General features: G+C 38.1%; 1 protein-coding gene across 1 annotated transcript in view; it reads left to right on the forward strand.

Annotated features, from left to right (window-relative positions):
- Ccdc68 (coiled-coil domain containing 68) overlaps nt 1–7,926 on the forward strand; it is a 56,024-nt gene extending 48,098 nt beyond the window's left edge. Inside the window, exons 10-11 of the mRNA XM_008835671.2 lie at nt 4,328–4,404; nt 7,008–7,926. Coding sequence (XP_008833893.2) covers nt 4,328–4,404; nt 7,008–7,065 — 135 coding nt within the window. The 3' untranslated portion in view covers nt 7,066–7,926. The remainder of the gene's footprint in view (nt 1–4,327; nt 4,405–7,007) is intronic.
- Nucleotides 7,927–17,709: the final 9,783 nt, after the last annotated feature.

A 17,709-nucleotide genomic window follows, 5' to 3' on the forward strand; every position in this document is an offset into this window, starting at 1 on the left:
AATATTTTCCTGTGGTTTTCTTTTTATTCCATTTGAAGTTTTTCCCTTCCTCTAAGGATAAAATTGATGTATAAACTCTATCTTTAAAAAAAAACCCTGGGCTGGAGAGATGGCTTAGTGCTTAAGAGAACTGATTGCTTTTGCAGAAGACTTGGGTTTGATTCTCAGCACCCATATGGCAACTAACAACCATCTGTAATTCCAGTTCCAGGGGAATCTGATGCTCTCTTCTGACCTCCACAGGCATTGCACAATATTAGTGCATTTACATCCATGTAGACAATATACTCATACACATAAATTAAAAATAAATAAAATATTAAAAAATTAAATAAGCTATTTATACCTCTTTTAAATGTCACCAGAAGAATTCTGCGGAATACGACCTAAATTATTTCCTTTCTTTCTACTTTTACGCATCTTTATCATCCTGACTTAGAGCTCCATCCTTCATGTCCTATTTCATGCATTTTTAACTTCCTAATGATCTGCTCTCAGGGAAATTCATCTTCAGGGAAACTGCTCTATCTTCTAAATGTTAAGGACTATCCTACTCTAAATAATCACCATTATCCTTGAATTTTAATTCTGCAATGTGTTGGTAAGAAAGTAAGTGTCCAAAAATTATGCTCTTTGAGAATACTATGTCAACAAACTGCTTTAAGAGTCATAATAATGTCAGTCATATTCTGGCCAGTGATTTGTAGTTTTGTAAAGTGCGTCATGTAATGAAATAATGTGTCCAATGATGCTGGCTCTTTCAGTTTTTACTTACTATAATTTCTGGGGAGCAAAAGCCACATCCTGACTCTGCTTCCTCCTCTCAGTGATTCTTCATCTTACCCACATGAGTTACTTACTGGTGGGGTTTGGAAAGCTCCTGAACTCAGATTTCAAGTCAAACAAGATCTTGGGGTGGGACTCAAGCATATGTACATTTGAAAGCTCTCCTTGCAGTTCAATAATACACAACTAAGATTGAAAGTCAATCTCCACGCACTACTCAAATTTAGCTTCTCCTTAGAAGGACCTGCTGAGTTTTATCATATGCAGCAGCAGGCGCTGTGTTCCGATTCCAGGCTGATTGATGGATGGAAGTAACAAGTGATTTTCAAGTCTCAAATGGAAGGAATTATGGTCTTATGTTTTCTTCCCTTTTCTACTTTACCCATTTAATTTTGTCTTTAAGGTTCCTGTTCAATCTCCATGTGCATAAAAACATCCTAAATTATTCTGGTCACCCTGGTTTAGTTTAAATATTTTCTGTAGTGATAATTATCTATTACTCTATGGCATATACTAAATTATTTATACTGTAACTCCAATGATAACATGCCTTCTACATCGTGAAAAAGAAGTCCCCATCCTTTGGCTTCTTCACTGGTACTGGCTCAGTGTTGTATCAGTAACAGGGATGGAAATACTGGAGTGTGGTATGAGGCTGAATGGTTAAGTTCAGTTAATTGTTTATTTTTTTTTCTACTTGTATTTTGACCGTACCTGAACGGGACTCCTTCAGGAACTCCAAAATATCTATACCTCCTGTAGTCACTGCTTTTTCACTCGCAAAATAAGGAGTCTTGTGGTCATTCAGAAAATGTCTCGCAGAGAATAGAAAATATGCTGTGAAGTCAAACCACCTGTCCAGAGACTATGCAGTTTGATCTCAATGCTGCCCACACCACTCCTGGTTTACTAAAGGCAGCTCCCTTGTCAATTTTCTTTTATTCAGCCTTATTCTTTTAATAAAAATATGCATATTAACTTTATGTAATTTATACTATACAGTATGCACCATCTTTTAATATGCAATACTCCTGTTACCTAGAGCCAAGTCAGCCATATAAAAAGAAAGAATTATATAAAACACTTGAAAGAAAGTCTTATATGGAGCCAGGTGTGGTAGTCCATGCCTTTAATCCCAGCACTTGGGGGGCAGAGGCAGGAAGATTTTTGTGAGATAGAGGCCAGCCTGGTCTGCAAGGTAAGTTCCAGGCTAGCTGGGGCTACAGAAAGACCCTGTCTCAGAAAGATCAAAAACAAGCAAACAAACAAACAGTCTTAATTATCTGACATGAAAAGAACAGCCTCATCTGTTTTATCACTTTACCTGGCTACTTGAAAGTCCCAGACACTTAAAAAAATTTTATTGTTTGAGGATTTCATACATGCATATAATATACTCTGATCAAATCCACTCCCCACTCCTTCTCCTCCAACTCCTCCCATACCTCTTCCCAGTCCTCTTGCAACTTCTTGCATGCTTTTTTAATGCCCCTGAGTCCACTTAGTGGTTTCAGTATGTTCCTGACTTTAGGGTCATCCACTGGAGCGTGGGTAGCCTATCAGAAGCCCATCCCCGAAGAAAACTGACTCTCCCTCTCCCAGCAACCATCAGTTGCCAATAGCCCCTCAACTATGTGTTGGACTTCCTAAGTCCCTCCCTATCCATTCTGAAATTTTGGCTAGCTTGATGTTGTGCAAGTCTATTGCATATAGACACAGCTGCTGTGAGTTCACGTGTACAATGGCCATGTTATGTCTAGAAAACTATTTCATAGCGGTCCTCCATTACCTCTGGCTCTTATAATTTTTCTGTCCCCTGTTCCAGGATGATTTCTAAGACTTGGGGCAAGGGGTATGATATAGATGACTCATGTAGGGCTGAGCATGCCACAGTCTCTTATTCTCTATACTTTGACTAGTTGTGAGTCTCTGTATTAAATGTCATCTACTGCAAAAAGAAACTTCTCTGATGAAAGTTGGGAGCTGAATTAATCTTATGGGTATAGCATTTAGGGGGCAGTTTAATGCTGTGTCCATTTGTCAGAAAACTAGCAATAGGTCTTCCCCTAGGGCCTATGATCTACCTAGCCAAAGGCTCTTGGCCCAGTTAACAGTACCAGACATGAGTTCTGTCTTGTGGAGCAGCAAGTGGTTGGTTATTCTTCCTTGGCCAGTTGTTATTGTAGCTACCCAGAGTTTGCAACTTGGTTACCTTTTAGTTAATTTTCTTCCCCGGTAGTGTATATAACACCTTCCAAAACTATGAAAACCAGCCAGTAGGGATGAAGCTTCCAGGTCAGTACCAACTTGATTTCTCTATGTCCTATGACTCAAGTCTGTGGTGTCTTCAGAAATACGTTTTACCATCGAGTTATGAAGAGTAAGAAGGAGCAGTGGCAATAGCCTGTAGTGTTGGGGGGGGTGGTCTATGGGATCCCATTGATCAGTAACTCAAAAAGAGGTAACCTGTACCTAGCATGGGACTCTTTGCTTGATAGTCCATGGCATCTGGGAGAGGCATTATATCCTCATCTAGGTACACTTCTGGAGATAAGTTAAAGAACTCTAGCCTGCCATTGAAGCCAACTGGCAGTTCACTCTGGGTCTTGATCTCTTACTCTTTTAGTCTCCTCATGCCGATATGTGAGATAACCAACACACCACCTCCTGTCCTTGGGAATTAAGTTTGTTACAGTTGTTCTTTTAGTGCTCAGCAAAGAGACATACAAATATACCCTGAAAGCTGCCTAATGCCACAGAACCTCAGCTTTTCATTCTAAAAATGCTAGTGGGACTAGAATACGATAGCCACAGGAGCCAGATGTGTGCAAGTCTTAATATCCTTGCTTGACACTGTCCGAGCTGAGTAATTTATATACTTCTACCTCATTTCAAACCAGAGAAGAAAGTGCTGTTCTATCAATTACACAGATTAAGAAATTAGACATAAAGAAACTAAATGATATAACATAGATGGTAAGTGGCTGAACCGGAATTTATACCTAAGAACTTGCTCTCTTACCTGCTGTCAGGTGTCATGTTGTACCCTAGAATGCTTCCAGTTTCAAAATATTATGATAATATGTATTTGTTTCTTGCAACAACATATAAGAGATGCAGGACTTATATTGTCACCGTTAGTATAGAGATGAAGAGTGTAAATCTTCAAGGGGAAACATAGGGATGAAGATGCCTCACAGAGACCTTCCTGCCTCTGTCTTCCAAGTGTTGGCACTGAAGGTGTGTGCCATCATATCTGGCTTTCTAAAAGATTCTTTAGACTCTTTTCAGTTGCCTATAAGAAAAGAAACTCAGTAAAATTGAACAATAGTTCTGGAGCTGAATATCAGAGTACTAAGTCAGGGTACTATATTTTAGCTCCCTGGTACATTATGTGCTTCTAAGGGTATATTTACATATCTTTTTCTTGTGTTCTAATAGAACAACTGCCCAAGTTGTGAGGCAGGTGCAAATTGTGTAGGAGGTAGCTAATAGGTGAATTAGATGTCTGATCTCTACACCTTTTACTTTCCAATTTTAGAATAAAGACCTAAAAACCAAGGTAGCACATTGGACCGAAACTCCTAGGACATCAGTGTCTAAGGCTGTCTCTACAAGGTATGGTCTTTTTTCCCTCAGCTCCTTAACCTTTGAACACGGTTGACAGTTAACCCACTTGAGAACATCTCCAGTTGGTTAGTATGTGTGTAATCATTTGTTTACTATCTATATTAGTTACCTTTTCTCATTCTTGTGATCAAACAACTGCCACAAAGTAACATAGGGGAGGAAATGTGAGTTTTAGTTCACAGTTTGAAGGTTAGTTCATCATGGCATTGTGTCTGCGGCCAGGAGGCAGAGAGGTGGACATGGGTACTCCACTCACTTTTTCCTTTTCTTCAGTCCAGGGGACAGTGACAAACATATACAGGGTGGGCCTTCTGGATACCCCCTCAAAGACATACCCAAAGGTGTGACTCTAAGATGATTTAAACCCTGTGAAGCTGATAATGATGATTAAGCATACACTATGTCCCAAATACTATTCAGAACTGTTCATTTTACTTACTGTCAAATCCCTTACTCGACATGGTAATACTTACTGAATAAATACATGCATTGGGATATCTTTCCCCTCCTTTGCCTTAAACTAAGCCATTCAGCACTTTCTTTAAACATTACAGATAATTTTCTTGCATTGTCCTCCTCCCTCTGCAGCTCTATTCTTTATGCCATTGATGGACATTTTAATCATGAATTGTTAGTACTTACTAGAATTTTGATGTTGCTCTCAATCAAATAGATTGTAAATATCCCCAGGAAGGGAATAGTTCCTCCTATTTCTTTTTATTTTCTGTGTTGCTAAGAACATGTATCTTCAACAACTACCAACTTCCAATGAAGGATTTCAAGCAATGATAATGACCCAGGAAAGCAATCAAAATGATAGTTAAAACCATCTAAGCCATATTTTAGTGTTTAATATTTATTGTTGTTGAGTGAATCAGAATTTGAATCTGTGCTCAAATCTCATTTCCATAAGCTGTAGGAAATGATCACTTAAAAAGAAAACATAGCCTGTAATTACGTGTATCATTTTAACAGTGATTAAAAACTTCCTGTTCTAGCAGCTTTTGAATTCTCCTGTCTGGTCCTTGTAGGGCAGAATCTCATTTTCTGAAACTCTTGGGCAGAGTGCCTGAGGTGGAAAATCAGACTTGCTATGATTAGCATCAGTCTAGGAATTCAGACAGATTCATCTCTCTCTTTAAAACTCCCTGCAACAATGATTCACTTTACTAATGATGTATATAATTATAGAGTAGAGATGAAGCCATTATGAAGCAAGTCCTCTCAAATCTTTGGGCCTCCAGGTGCTGAATTCTCAACTTGTCCACTAGCATTGCATCTTGTAAGAAAGAAAAAGAAATTAAGGCCTGGAGGCACGCAGGGAGGAGGTGAGATTCCCACAATGCAGAGGCAGATGAGAAATAGTCTCTTCAGTGGGGAAAGAGGTAAAGTTTAGAACAGCAAGCCAAGTTTTCCAGGGGAGGGAGCATGGTTTTGCCCCTTCTCTGTAGATCTGTTTTCTAGAATTTGGTGAGATGACACTTCAGAGTCAATGATTTGAACCTGGAGGAAATGAAGCCAGAATGGGACTGGGGAAGAACCCATCCATTTGATATATTTCCTCATGCAATGATGCAGATCTGGGTAGTACAGAGGAGATGTGTTGAGGAGAATGACTTGGTTTTTAGCTGCACTTAATTAACAGTTAAAGGTTATAAAGACCTTTTTTCTTCCCATGCTTGGGAAAAGTCAATTAAGAGAAATTTTCTAATTGACATGGTCAAACTGGACATGTTGTAACATTTTAAAATAAGAATTCCAGTGTTAAAGACAGAAAGATAGATCTCCCATTTTAAAAATGAAGTAGAGCTGGCCAGCTGCTTAAAAAATATAATTGGAAATATGGTTTGGTAAGCCTGGAGTCTCTGATATCAATGGAATTGTAATTTGAGGAAGGTAACAAAGTAGCAATTAAGGCAAAAAGTAAAAGCATGTACACCTAAAGCCTGGTCTGGACAAATCAATTAAATTTCACGTGAAACATAGTTCCATGCTATAGCTCATTAAGTATAAATGAGATTTCTTTTCCCCAATCATTAAAACATGCAGTTGCTTCTTGTGCCAAATACCAGAAGTGGTCGTCTTGGGATAAAGGTCCATGTTTTTAAACAATAAAACACCTGTGTGCATATATGTGCACATATATACACATATTTAAATATTTATTTAAATATTAAATATCCAGTGAAGAAAAATGTTCAGGCTCTGAGAGACCCACAGACCTAAAGGATACCGAGGGAACAGGTGGTTGGAACTTTTTCACCTCCAGTTTACTGTGTGGTGTAGTTCCACTGACTGGAAAGGCTGACACAGACTCTGACATTCTGCCCTCCCCACAGTCCTCTTTGCTCTTGTCTGTTCAGCTTAGCTCAAATTGCTGACCATAAATGCTTTTACAATGTGATTCTGCTGTATCTCATGAACAGTTGATCAGCATAGCTTCATTAATGGCCATCTGTTAGAGCAAAGCAGTTAGTTCAGTTGGCCATGCAGTGCCAATGAAGGTAGAGATGATGCTGATGTAGCCACTGTATCACTGGAGTGTAACGTGATCCATTTTGATTATTGTGTTCATGTTCTCTTTTCTACAGTGAATTGAAGAATGAAGGTGCTTCTCCCTATTTGATGTTGATTAGGCTACGGAAATGAACTGATTAGATGAAGATCTGATTGTAAAGGACCATGTGGACCTGATTTAGTCCTTGAGATTCTTAATTCCCATGTTAAAATGAAAACATACCAGTGTTTAAGTATAATTTATTATACATCAGTCACTTTATAGAGAGATGATATTTCAGACAATTCAGCAAATATTTACTGGACAGAAGGAACTCTTTTTTTCAAAACTTAGCTAAAATGGCCAAGCAACCAGGTGCTTTCATTTGATGGAAGATGAATTCTGCTTTAAACCCAAAAGAAGAAAACCTGCATCTTGTCCTCAGATATTGTGCTAAAAGGACTTTTAAAAGATTGTCAGCTTTGACCTTTGATAGTACTTTTCATGTGTAGAAGTAGAAGGAAATGTGTTCACTGTATGAAGAAATGTTATACTTTAAATTTGACTTTCAGATATTAAGAAAAGTCATAACTATGGTGTAGTTTCATCTACTGACTTGTTAGTGGGGAATTGTTTGCTATTGATTGGTAGGAAGACGAAGGATTCTTCTAAGCTCATTTTATAACAAATCCTCTCTCTAAAACTAAGGTTGCCTTGCCCCACCTTATGAAAGTTTGCTCAGGTTTCAATACATGCTTCATTTCAGGTGAGGTTTGTGATTGCTGTGTGTAAATAAACTTTAACATGTAGAAACACAGATTTACTGACACTCAGGAAAGTAGACCACACTCCAGTTAATTAAAGAAGTAGAGGATTTAGTCAGTCCAAAAGATACTGACCTTTGGACCTTTGGGCCTTTGGCCATCCACTCAGGAAAGATACTGCCAGCCTTCCATGTGGAATTTGACATATAAGTATCATCTCTTACATAAAGGCTTATAAGGTGAGGTAAAGTAATACAATTTTAAATCCATCCAAGTACTGTAATTCTTCAAATGTTGCATAACTGAGTTTTGTGTTCATGGTGTTTTTATGCAAGCGTTTCTACAGTTTGCTCCATTTTTAAACTATAGATACATGATAATATTTAGGACATAGTTATTCTATGTCAGGATAATTCTAAGTCTCTTACTTAGCAAGGGTTTTTCTGATCTTCCCCATGACACCCTCATTTGAGGGGCACCCACCCCTATACCAAGAGGAAAGGACTATCCTTATTTCTGAAGACATAGTGACACAGAAAAAGATCTGAACTAACAGGTTACCAAATGCATTATTAATATTAGTCATGTTCTGTTTTCCATCACTACATTACCATCAAAATTTCCATAAAAGCACATAGCTTTATCCATTTCTTTGAGCCTTTGTCTGCTTCTGAAGGTGATTTTATATATATGTCTGAGAGATGCCCAGTACTGGGTGATGCATCTACAGTTGAACCTCTACAGCTAAGACTCATGGAACACAGAAGAACAAGGGATAGAGAAAAAACTAATGCATCCCTCAACTCTCACTAGTAATGCTTCCTTATACAACAGAGTACTATGCACACAGAAGGCCACAAGTGGCCAAGTTTTAACTTGGGACAAATAGTGAGAAGGCCAAAGAGCTCAATATTTCACCACAATAGAAGAAAGATCATCCTGCATCTGTCACCCCCTCCAAGGCTCAGGAACTCTGGTGGAAGAGGCTGGCAGAAAGATTGTTAAGAGCAGGAGGAAGGGGTGGAGGGTTGGATAGGCATGTCCTCTGAAGGACTAACAACAGTTGAATGTCTGAACCCTAAGAGACGCCTCAGAAAAGGAGGGAGACAGTCACCCCTCCCACCCAATCTGTCAGCTTCAATTGTATGAGGGGGAGTGTCTAAGGCTAGACAAGGAAGAAGCCAGGGAGGAGGACGCTGCTTCCCCAACTTGGGCAGGGGAGCTGGTGGCTACAGACCATGATGTAGGGAAAAAAGCCTGTAGGTGCCCATACCTTTGTAAGTAACCCCTCCTAGACATCATGAGCTCTGTAAGCCCAAATAACTACCTTTTAAAAAATAAAAAGGGGGCTGGAGAGATAGCTCAGAGGTTAAGAGCACTGACTGCTCCTGCAGAGGACCCGGCTTTGATTCCCAACACCCACATGGTGGCTATGAACCGTCCTTAACTCCAGTTGAGAGAATCCAAAGTCCTCTTCTGACCTCTGTGGCATTGCATGATACGGCTACACTCACATACATGTGGGCAATACACTCATACACATTAAAAAATAAAAAGAATAAGAGACTGCAGAGTGTATATGCTTGGATAGAACTCCTTTATTGAACCTCACCCACCCACCCACCCACGGCTCAGGGGTGGAAAGATTTTAAGAGCCAGGGCTGGTTCATGAACACAGGGAAGCAGAGGTTTCCAGGCCACTGGAAGCTTGCACATGTGAACTTGTGGAATGGTAGCATCGAGTACAAGACTCATGCCAACTCAATTTAACAAGGGTCCAGAGGGAAGGAGATAAATATGTGGAGGACCAGCCCTAGATTAAGAACTATTGGAGATTGATGGCTACTGGGTGAGGGAAAGTGTGCCTTACATATGATTTCTAGATGAGCTGACTAGACTCCAGCAGATGAATTTGCACTGAAAGACATTTGGATACAAATGCTTGATCAGATAGGTCTTAACATGTATGGTGGAATACATGGGGATGGAGGAGGCATGGGTGGGGAGGGGGTCTAAATTTGATTGGCAACTGTTATATGAATTTACAAAAGCTCAATAAAATTTTTTAAATTTATATAAATTCGCATGCTTTTTCTTCTAAGTCTATCATCCATTATAAGGGCCTAAACTAGGAAATTAAGATGGAAAGGAAAGATTTCTTCTACATGTAGAACTATCTAAAGTTGTGAAAGAATCATAGAAAACTGGAATGTATCTTAGACATGTAAAATAAGCTTATCATTAGACAATCAGTCAGTGTATTCCACGACATACACATGATAAGACTCAAAATTTTCTGATTATTTTAATAGAGGAATGTCTTAGTTTGCCTTCAATTGCTGTGATGAAAACACTAACCAAAACCAATTTAGGGAAGAAAGGGTTTAGTTTATCTTATATCTCCCAGGTCACACACAGTTCATAACAGAGAGAGCCTGAGGCAGGAACTCAGGGCATGAACCTGGAGCACAGACCATGGATGATGGCTGCTTACTGGCTTGCTCCCCTGACCTGTGCTCAACCTGCTTTCTTATATAATACAGGACCACCTGCTCAGGGGTGACACCACCCACAGTGGGATGGGATGGGCCCTCCCACATCAGTCAACAATCAAATAAATGCCCCACAGACATGGCCACAGGCCAATCCATTGGAGGCAATTCCCCATTTGAGGCCCCCTTTACCCAGATGTGTCAAGTTGACAACTAAAGATATTCAGCACAAGGCATAAAAGTACTTGAAGAAATTCACTCTTATGATAAAATTCTAAACAAATAGAATCATAGGGAATGTCATTGTTCTGATAAGAACATTCATAACAATGCTTCAGCTCTTAGAGTTGATAAGACTATCTTTCTCCAGTAATACTGCAAAAAGTCAAAGACACCTGCCCTCACCACTGACATTAAATATTGTAGCATAGATTAGAAGGAAAAGGGAACAGAAAAAGAAAAGGAAACAAGGGGCATACAGACTAGAAAAGAAAAAGTAAAATGTTTCTTTCTGCATCTCTTATCATTGGTACAGAGAAATCTAATGACTCAAAAGTACTAGATACAGATACCTGAAAGACAGTAATTCCACTGAGAACAGTGCCTACATTTTCTTCAACATATACTTAAATTGATATATATTGTATTAATTTATTAATAATTATGTTTATAATAATTATAATGTCATTAATAATTATAATGACATGAATATAAAAATGTCATGGTATACAGGTTAGATATATACAGTTTTAATTTCTTAACTATGCCTCAAGCTGAAAAAAAGAAAATTTTGCTAATATAAGTTAATACAGTCACAGATCATAAGATTAATTTGAAAATTGACATATTACCAGTTAGTAGAAGGACAGACATATATATCAATAAATGGAATCCAAAAGTAGGCTCATATGTAATTCATTTTTGACAAACGTGCACAATGCTATCCAGTGAAGGGAGGAAAAGCTTCTCAGTGGTACTGGAGAACACTGAAAATACCCAAATTGGAGAAATATTGATCATTTCCTTATATTATCTAAAGTGGTTATACTGAAATTGACAACATCAAGCTGAAACAAATTTTTAGGAGGAAATTATTTTTGCAATATCAGAGTAGGCAAAATTCTAAATAGCATGAGCCACAAAAGAAAAAAGCTCTGATTAGGCACCCTTAAAATTCAAATCTCATACTCGTGGGAAAGTACTATTGAGCAAACAAGGAAAGCAACAGAATTAGAGAAGCTGTTCACTACGTGTGTATATTATTATTTTTTAATCAGAATATATAAAGAAATTTCAAATAAAAGACAAAATACGATGAAAATAAACAAAAATAATTGAATTGTTCCTTTATAAAATAAGCCATATAAAAGACAAAATGGATCCCAGTTTATCATACTGAGTTGGCTTTGTACAGAAATCTCCAGCCATATTTGGTCTCGAAATGTTTAATTTTTCCATCTGTACATGGGTAATATACTGTGTTAAATATGTAAGGTCATATGTGCACAGATTTGATTACAGAAACTAATAAAAGCATTGTCTAAAAGAAAAGAAATAAAAAAGACAAATAGACATACAAAATAGGGTGCTTAGTATATTAGCTGTTAGGGAATTGCAAGTTAAAACCACTAAGATAGCTACCCAACACCTATTAGAATGGTGGAAATAAAAATGCCTTCTGATTAGTAACATTTAGAACAACTGAAATTATCCATGCACTCCTGACAGGAACAGAAAAGTGGTAGAACCACTTTGGAAAAGTGTTTATTTCTTAAGAATTTCATCATGCCTTTGTCATTTTTACTGAAGAGAAACAGAAGCTTTTGTACCTAGAGAGATTTCTACATTATTTTTCATAGCATCTTTATTTGTAAAAGCCAAAAGGTGAAATAAAACAAATGATCATTGGCAGATGAATAAAGAAACATACACACACACTGGAATATAACTTATCAGTTAAAGAACCAAACCATCAACAACCAATATAACCAACTGATAAATCTCGAATCATTATGTCAAGTAAAATAAGCCTGGATTTAAATGAAGACACAGCACATGATTTCCTAGTGACTTAACTGATCTTTGCACAGGGACAGGAAATGAGGAAGGCCTAGAACAACATTAGGAGGGTATTCTCTTCATAATGGGGAATTTTCACAAGTATCTTCCATGACGTCATGCAAGTCTACAACTTAAATGTGTGTAATATGTTGTATACAATATTTACTTTGATAAAGTATTAAAAAGAGAAAAGGGAAAGAGGAGAGAGGGAAAAGAAAAGAGTTGGAGAAAGAAAAAAAAGAATTAGCTGTAGGCAACTGTAGTTTACCTAATCATTTTCTCAAGTAAGACTTACTCATTTCTTATTACAAGGACTATTTTCTGAATGTCCCTTAGTTGCCATTCCCAATCCTAGATGCCAGGGATACAGGAGGGTGTGCCCATGGCCACAGGGGATAAGAGGAGGGTAAAGGGAGAAAACAAAACAAAATGAAAAGAACAACTCTGCTTTCCTAGAAAACCATTCTAGCTGGATGAGGGTGCGGCTCATTGGTAGAGGGCTTGCCTTGTATTCACTGAGGCCCTAGGGACCATTCTCAATGCTGTAATAAGCAAATATTCTATTGACAAGGATGAAAGAGATGTTTGATGACTGTGAAGAAAACACAGCTAACTAAAGAGAAGGCAGTTGCCAGGGTGACACAGCTGCTTTTAACTGGGACAAAAGGTCACAAGTGGTATCTATATATTGGTGTTCTAAATAGGGCAGCCATTCTAAATAAGACCTCTCTCTTTGAAGCACATTTTAAACAAACACAAGACCAGGAAGTGGGGTTGGAGAGCAGTTAAGAGCACTGGCTGCTCTTGCAGAGGACCCAGATTCAGTTCCCAGCATCCACATGGTGACTAACAACTGTCCATAACTCCAGTTCCAGTGGATCTGACGCCCTCTTTTGTCCTCTTTGAGCACTGCACAACACAGGTACACTTACATACATGTAGGCATAACACTCATATACACAAAATAAAAATAAGAAATAAAATAAAAAATATAAAAGAAGATCAGGAAGTGAGGGGAGCAGGTGCTCCTGGATAGAAGAGGGGTTATGCTAATGCACATGGCACTAGTCCCAAAGGAAGGAGAGGCCAGCTGTGCCCCCCCGCCATGGTGGAGCAGGTTTAAGAATCAATGACTTCCACTCAATGACTTCCACCATCATTTTTCACACATAAATCCCCTTTCACATCTATAGTCTTTCATATTTCCTTCATGAAACCTTTTCTTTTGATTTGAAAGTAGTTCTTTGAGTTCTTTGAATTCTGAGCAGCAGAAAACTAAGGATTTTTTAGAAGCCTATGTTTTCTGGAAGGGGGAAACTGTGCCTACATGACTCTTTAAGTGGTCTTAATTTGTTCTGCCCCAGTGGCTTCAAAATGAACTGCCTTTGGAAATCACAAGAGGAAAAAGGGAGTGGCTCCTGGGTGGCAGTATCTGTGTCCAACGTGTTAAATGGCAGGACTCCTTACTGCTCTGGGTAGTCTAGAGTGAATGTGTGCGTAATGTGGTTTCTTTGGGGGAAGCAGATACCTTGAAATGGTCTGCTGTGACTTTGCAGCTGTTGCTGTTTTTGAGTTTTTTCCTTCAGACATTTGGTAAAGAAGAATCAGTCATCTTTCAGAGTTTTATGAAAATGGTGTAAAGCAGCAATGTTTACAAAAATACAATCACCATCACAAACCATCCTAGGAACCAGACTGTCTTAGTAAAATCACATGATACATGATACATGCTACTGAAACATATTTCTAACAGAGCGACAGTTATCTGTGCTTTTTTTTTTTTTTTTTTTTTTTTTTTTTTTTTGTCTTTTTGAGACAGGGTCTCCCTGTAGCCCCAGCTGTCCTGGAACTCACTATGCAGACCAGGCTGGCCTGGAACTCACAGAGATCCGCCTGCCTCTGCCTCCCGTGTGCTGGGACTACAGGTGTGCGCCACCATGCCTGGCTACCTGTGCTCTTTAACGGTTAATTATTTCTCCAGAAGTAGCAATACATAAAAGTAAAATGTTCCTTGGAGTAGAGAACTGTGCATAAAACAACATAGCATACATTCAGGTTTGAAAACAGTAGTTTATAATTACAGACAACAAATGTAAGGATTCTCTGTTTTTTCCTCTCAACATGGGGCATGTATCCTTTAAAAATATCCTATAAAACAATTAGGGAAAGCAAAACCCATCTGATTTATATTGGTCGATTGAGGGTGAACCTAGAGGCAAAAGATTCTTCATGTACAGAACAGCCTTCCTGGGGGGGATGCTGGAAGAACGGTACCAAGGATTTATTTGCTTGCACTGGGAGCCTTGTGACTCTTTAAATTAAAAACTCATCATTATCTTTGCAAAGCCACTCAGGGAGGAGGGCACCCTTGGAAAACAAACTTTTTTTTTTCTTTTGTCTTTTTGAGACAGGGTCTCCAAGTAGCCCCAGCTGTCCTGGAACTCACTATGTAGACCAGGCTGGCCTCGAACTCACTGAATGATTATCCTTTAGAATCAGCCTGGAACAACCAGGTTTTGCCAGGGTATGACCAAGGGGAAACCCAGCATGAGTACTGCATTTTGCTACAGATGACTATGCCAAACTATGTGGAATGCTTATGAACTACAGAATGCTTCAACACATCAACTACTAATTTAGTGGAAATATCTAAAACTATCAGAAAATTTATTAAAAAGCCTAGATTTTAAATAATTCATGAGAAAGTTTAGAGAGGTTAATGAAAAATCACTTGACTGAATCAAAACCATTTATTTTCTCAGTCTGAATGGATTTCAGTTTTAATATTATACAAGTTTCAGGGTGGTATTGATATCTGGCTCGCCACTCATAATGCATCAAGCATCAGTGTAAACATAAAGTTGCTTTGAATACAGAGAAGACCTGATAAAAATGCATTTTTATTTGAAAAGTGAGCAGAAACAATCACCAAATACAATTCTCAGCAACAGTATTCAAACCAAGACACAACAAAATCATTGGATGCTATAATTTCTGAAGCCATTAGAACTTTGGTACAAGAAAATAATGAGCTAACAGTATCTGTTAGCTCAGGAACCACAGCCTATTCAGAGGCACATTGAATAGTCCATGTTCAAAGTCTTAAGTTACATTCAAAGCATTAGACAAAACAGAGATCTGTATTGAAAGCAGACAAAACAAACATGCATAGTTTAAAAAGGATGATCTTAGTTAAAGGTAAACTGTTGGGATACCACAAAACACTTCGGTGTTATGTTACAAGACTCTACTTTTAACACATAAACTAAAGCAGGGTAATTTATTTTTCTTAATTTCAAATACAATAATCTTTTTACATCTTTCATTTGTACATAGGGGATCTTGACCAAACTTTAATATACTACATTGACTTTAATTGGTTTCCTTGAAAGAAATGCAAGATGACATCCTAATTTAAATTAGAGCTCATGGTTTTTCAACAATAAGATACATCAAACATTTTCACTCAAGTTCAATGACCCAAGGTGACTGGCTGCTAATTTAGCAGTCCTTCTAAAATTAGTTGTTGGCTCTATTGTCCCTCTTACCATGACAACTGAAGCTCATATCGTTTGTACATTTTTCTTTGAGTCTAACCTGAACCAATGAGCTACTCAAAGTTTGTAAACTCTGTGTGAGGAGCAGCTACATGGTACTCAATTGGTTCTTTCTGGCCACTTCCCTTTCTACAGCAGACTTCCTGTTAAAGAGCATTTAAGGACAGAAGTTACATGGAACAGAATGATAAACATACGATTGATATCCTTACTATGCAAACAGTGTTTGGCATGAGGAGAGAAGCTGCTGGTTGAAAGGGGTTTTATTTGGTGAAGGGCAGATGAGCTGGCTCCTACAGAATTTACTAATCCTTACAGACCAAGTCAGCTGGGGGTTCTAGCCACAACTCCCATGACCACTTGGGAAGGAACCAGTTAAATTAAACGAAAGGTGATTCTAAAAACTGGCATCCATTTAAATGGTTCCACCATTTTGATGTTAATAGTTCACTTTTTTATTTTTTGTTAATGATCTTCTTTCATATATGAAGTTTCAAAACATCTCCACCATAAACTGTTGGTACAAAGACCTTTGGAAAGAAGCATCTTCAGCATGCTACTCTTGAAAAATTAGACCACATTTTATAAGAATATCAAATTTGTGTACAGTAAATAAAATATTTCTAAGTATCCCAAATTTTGGCAACCATAACAAATTATTTTGTATTTATAGATTTCTATTAGCTTAGCTCTAAGGGCATAAACTCTACAAAACAGATAAATATAATGAGTAAATATTTTCCATGGATCTAGTTCTAGAAGATCTAAATCTTTTCTTTCCCCACTTAAAAGTCAACCAGTGGCCTTTTCTTTCTTCTCCTTTGTCTCCTTTGTTGATATGACATAGACAACTTTTCACACTTTACTGTCTTCACAGTGATTGCTCAACAATGTCACCATGGTTGGGCTCCTTTCACGAATTCAAAGGCAATACAATACTTTTGTAAACTCTTCTATATGCTCAACAGTTTTGATCATTTCTACACTATGAGACAAGCAGCTCCATGAATTGATAAAGCACCAAGAAGACAATCTCATTTAATAGCCGATACTCATTCTCATGTTTAAGAGCTCTGAATTCTCCTCAGAAATAAGTTGCTATTACTTTGGTCAAAGATCAAGAAGAAAATATAACACAATAAATGCCTAGGCAAACTTTTAATATATAGACAGTGTCTTGGAATCTTTAAAAATGATAAAGCTTTCTTTAAAATATTCAAATTTATTAGAAGTCTCTCAATATTGTAAAGCTTGGTAGTAGAAGGTAAAAAACTCTTCTATCACTTTGGCTAACATCAGTTATGAAATCTCCCTCTCTCAAATATTCCTCTCTCTCTCTCTCTCTCTCTCTCTCTCTCTCTCTCTAGCTCTCGCTCTCGCTCTCGCTCTCCTGAGGACCAAACCTACAGACTCAAATATACTAGGCAAGTACACGTTTTACCACTGAGATGTATCTCCAGACCCTTCAGTCTTGTTAAGAATTTATTATGTATCTTAGAAAACCAGAAACTTGGAATAGTACTTCTTTATAGTTTTGAATATTAGAATATAACTGTGTGTGTGTATGTGTGTGTGTGTTAAGGGAACAGAGATGCAGAACACTGAGTGATCTTGTTTGGTGGACAGAAGGTTCAAAGTTGTACAGTATGTTTCCTTATACACCGCATTCCCACACAGTGATGTTTTTCACTGGTGCACTCATGCCATTGATGAGACGATGCAAGGACTTCACAAATGTGTCAAGCCCCAGCAGACTCACTTTATAGCCTAAATATCTTTGTTATGAGGCTGCTGTTTTGCGTTTTTAATGTTGTCATGTCTTTCTCTATGGCCAAGCTGCTGCTTCTTTCCTTCCTTCCTTCCTTCCTTCCTTCCTTCCTTCCTTCCTTCCTTCCTTCCTTCCTTCCTTCTTTCCTTCCTTC

Source organism: Nannospalax galili, unplaced genomic scaffold, assembly GCF_000622305.1.
Source record: "Nannospalax galili isolate Female #2095 unplaced genomic scaffold, S.galili_v1.0 scaffold1097, whole genome shotgun sequence".
In the NCBI taxonomy this organism is placed as follows: Eukaryota; Metazoa; Chordata; class Mammalia; order Rodentia; family Spalacidae; genus Nannospalax; species Nannospalax galili.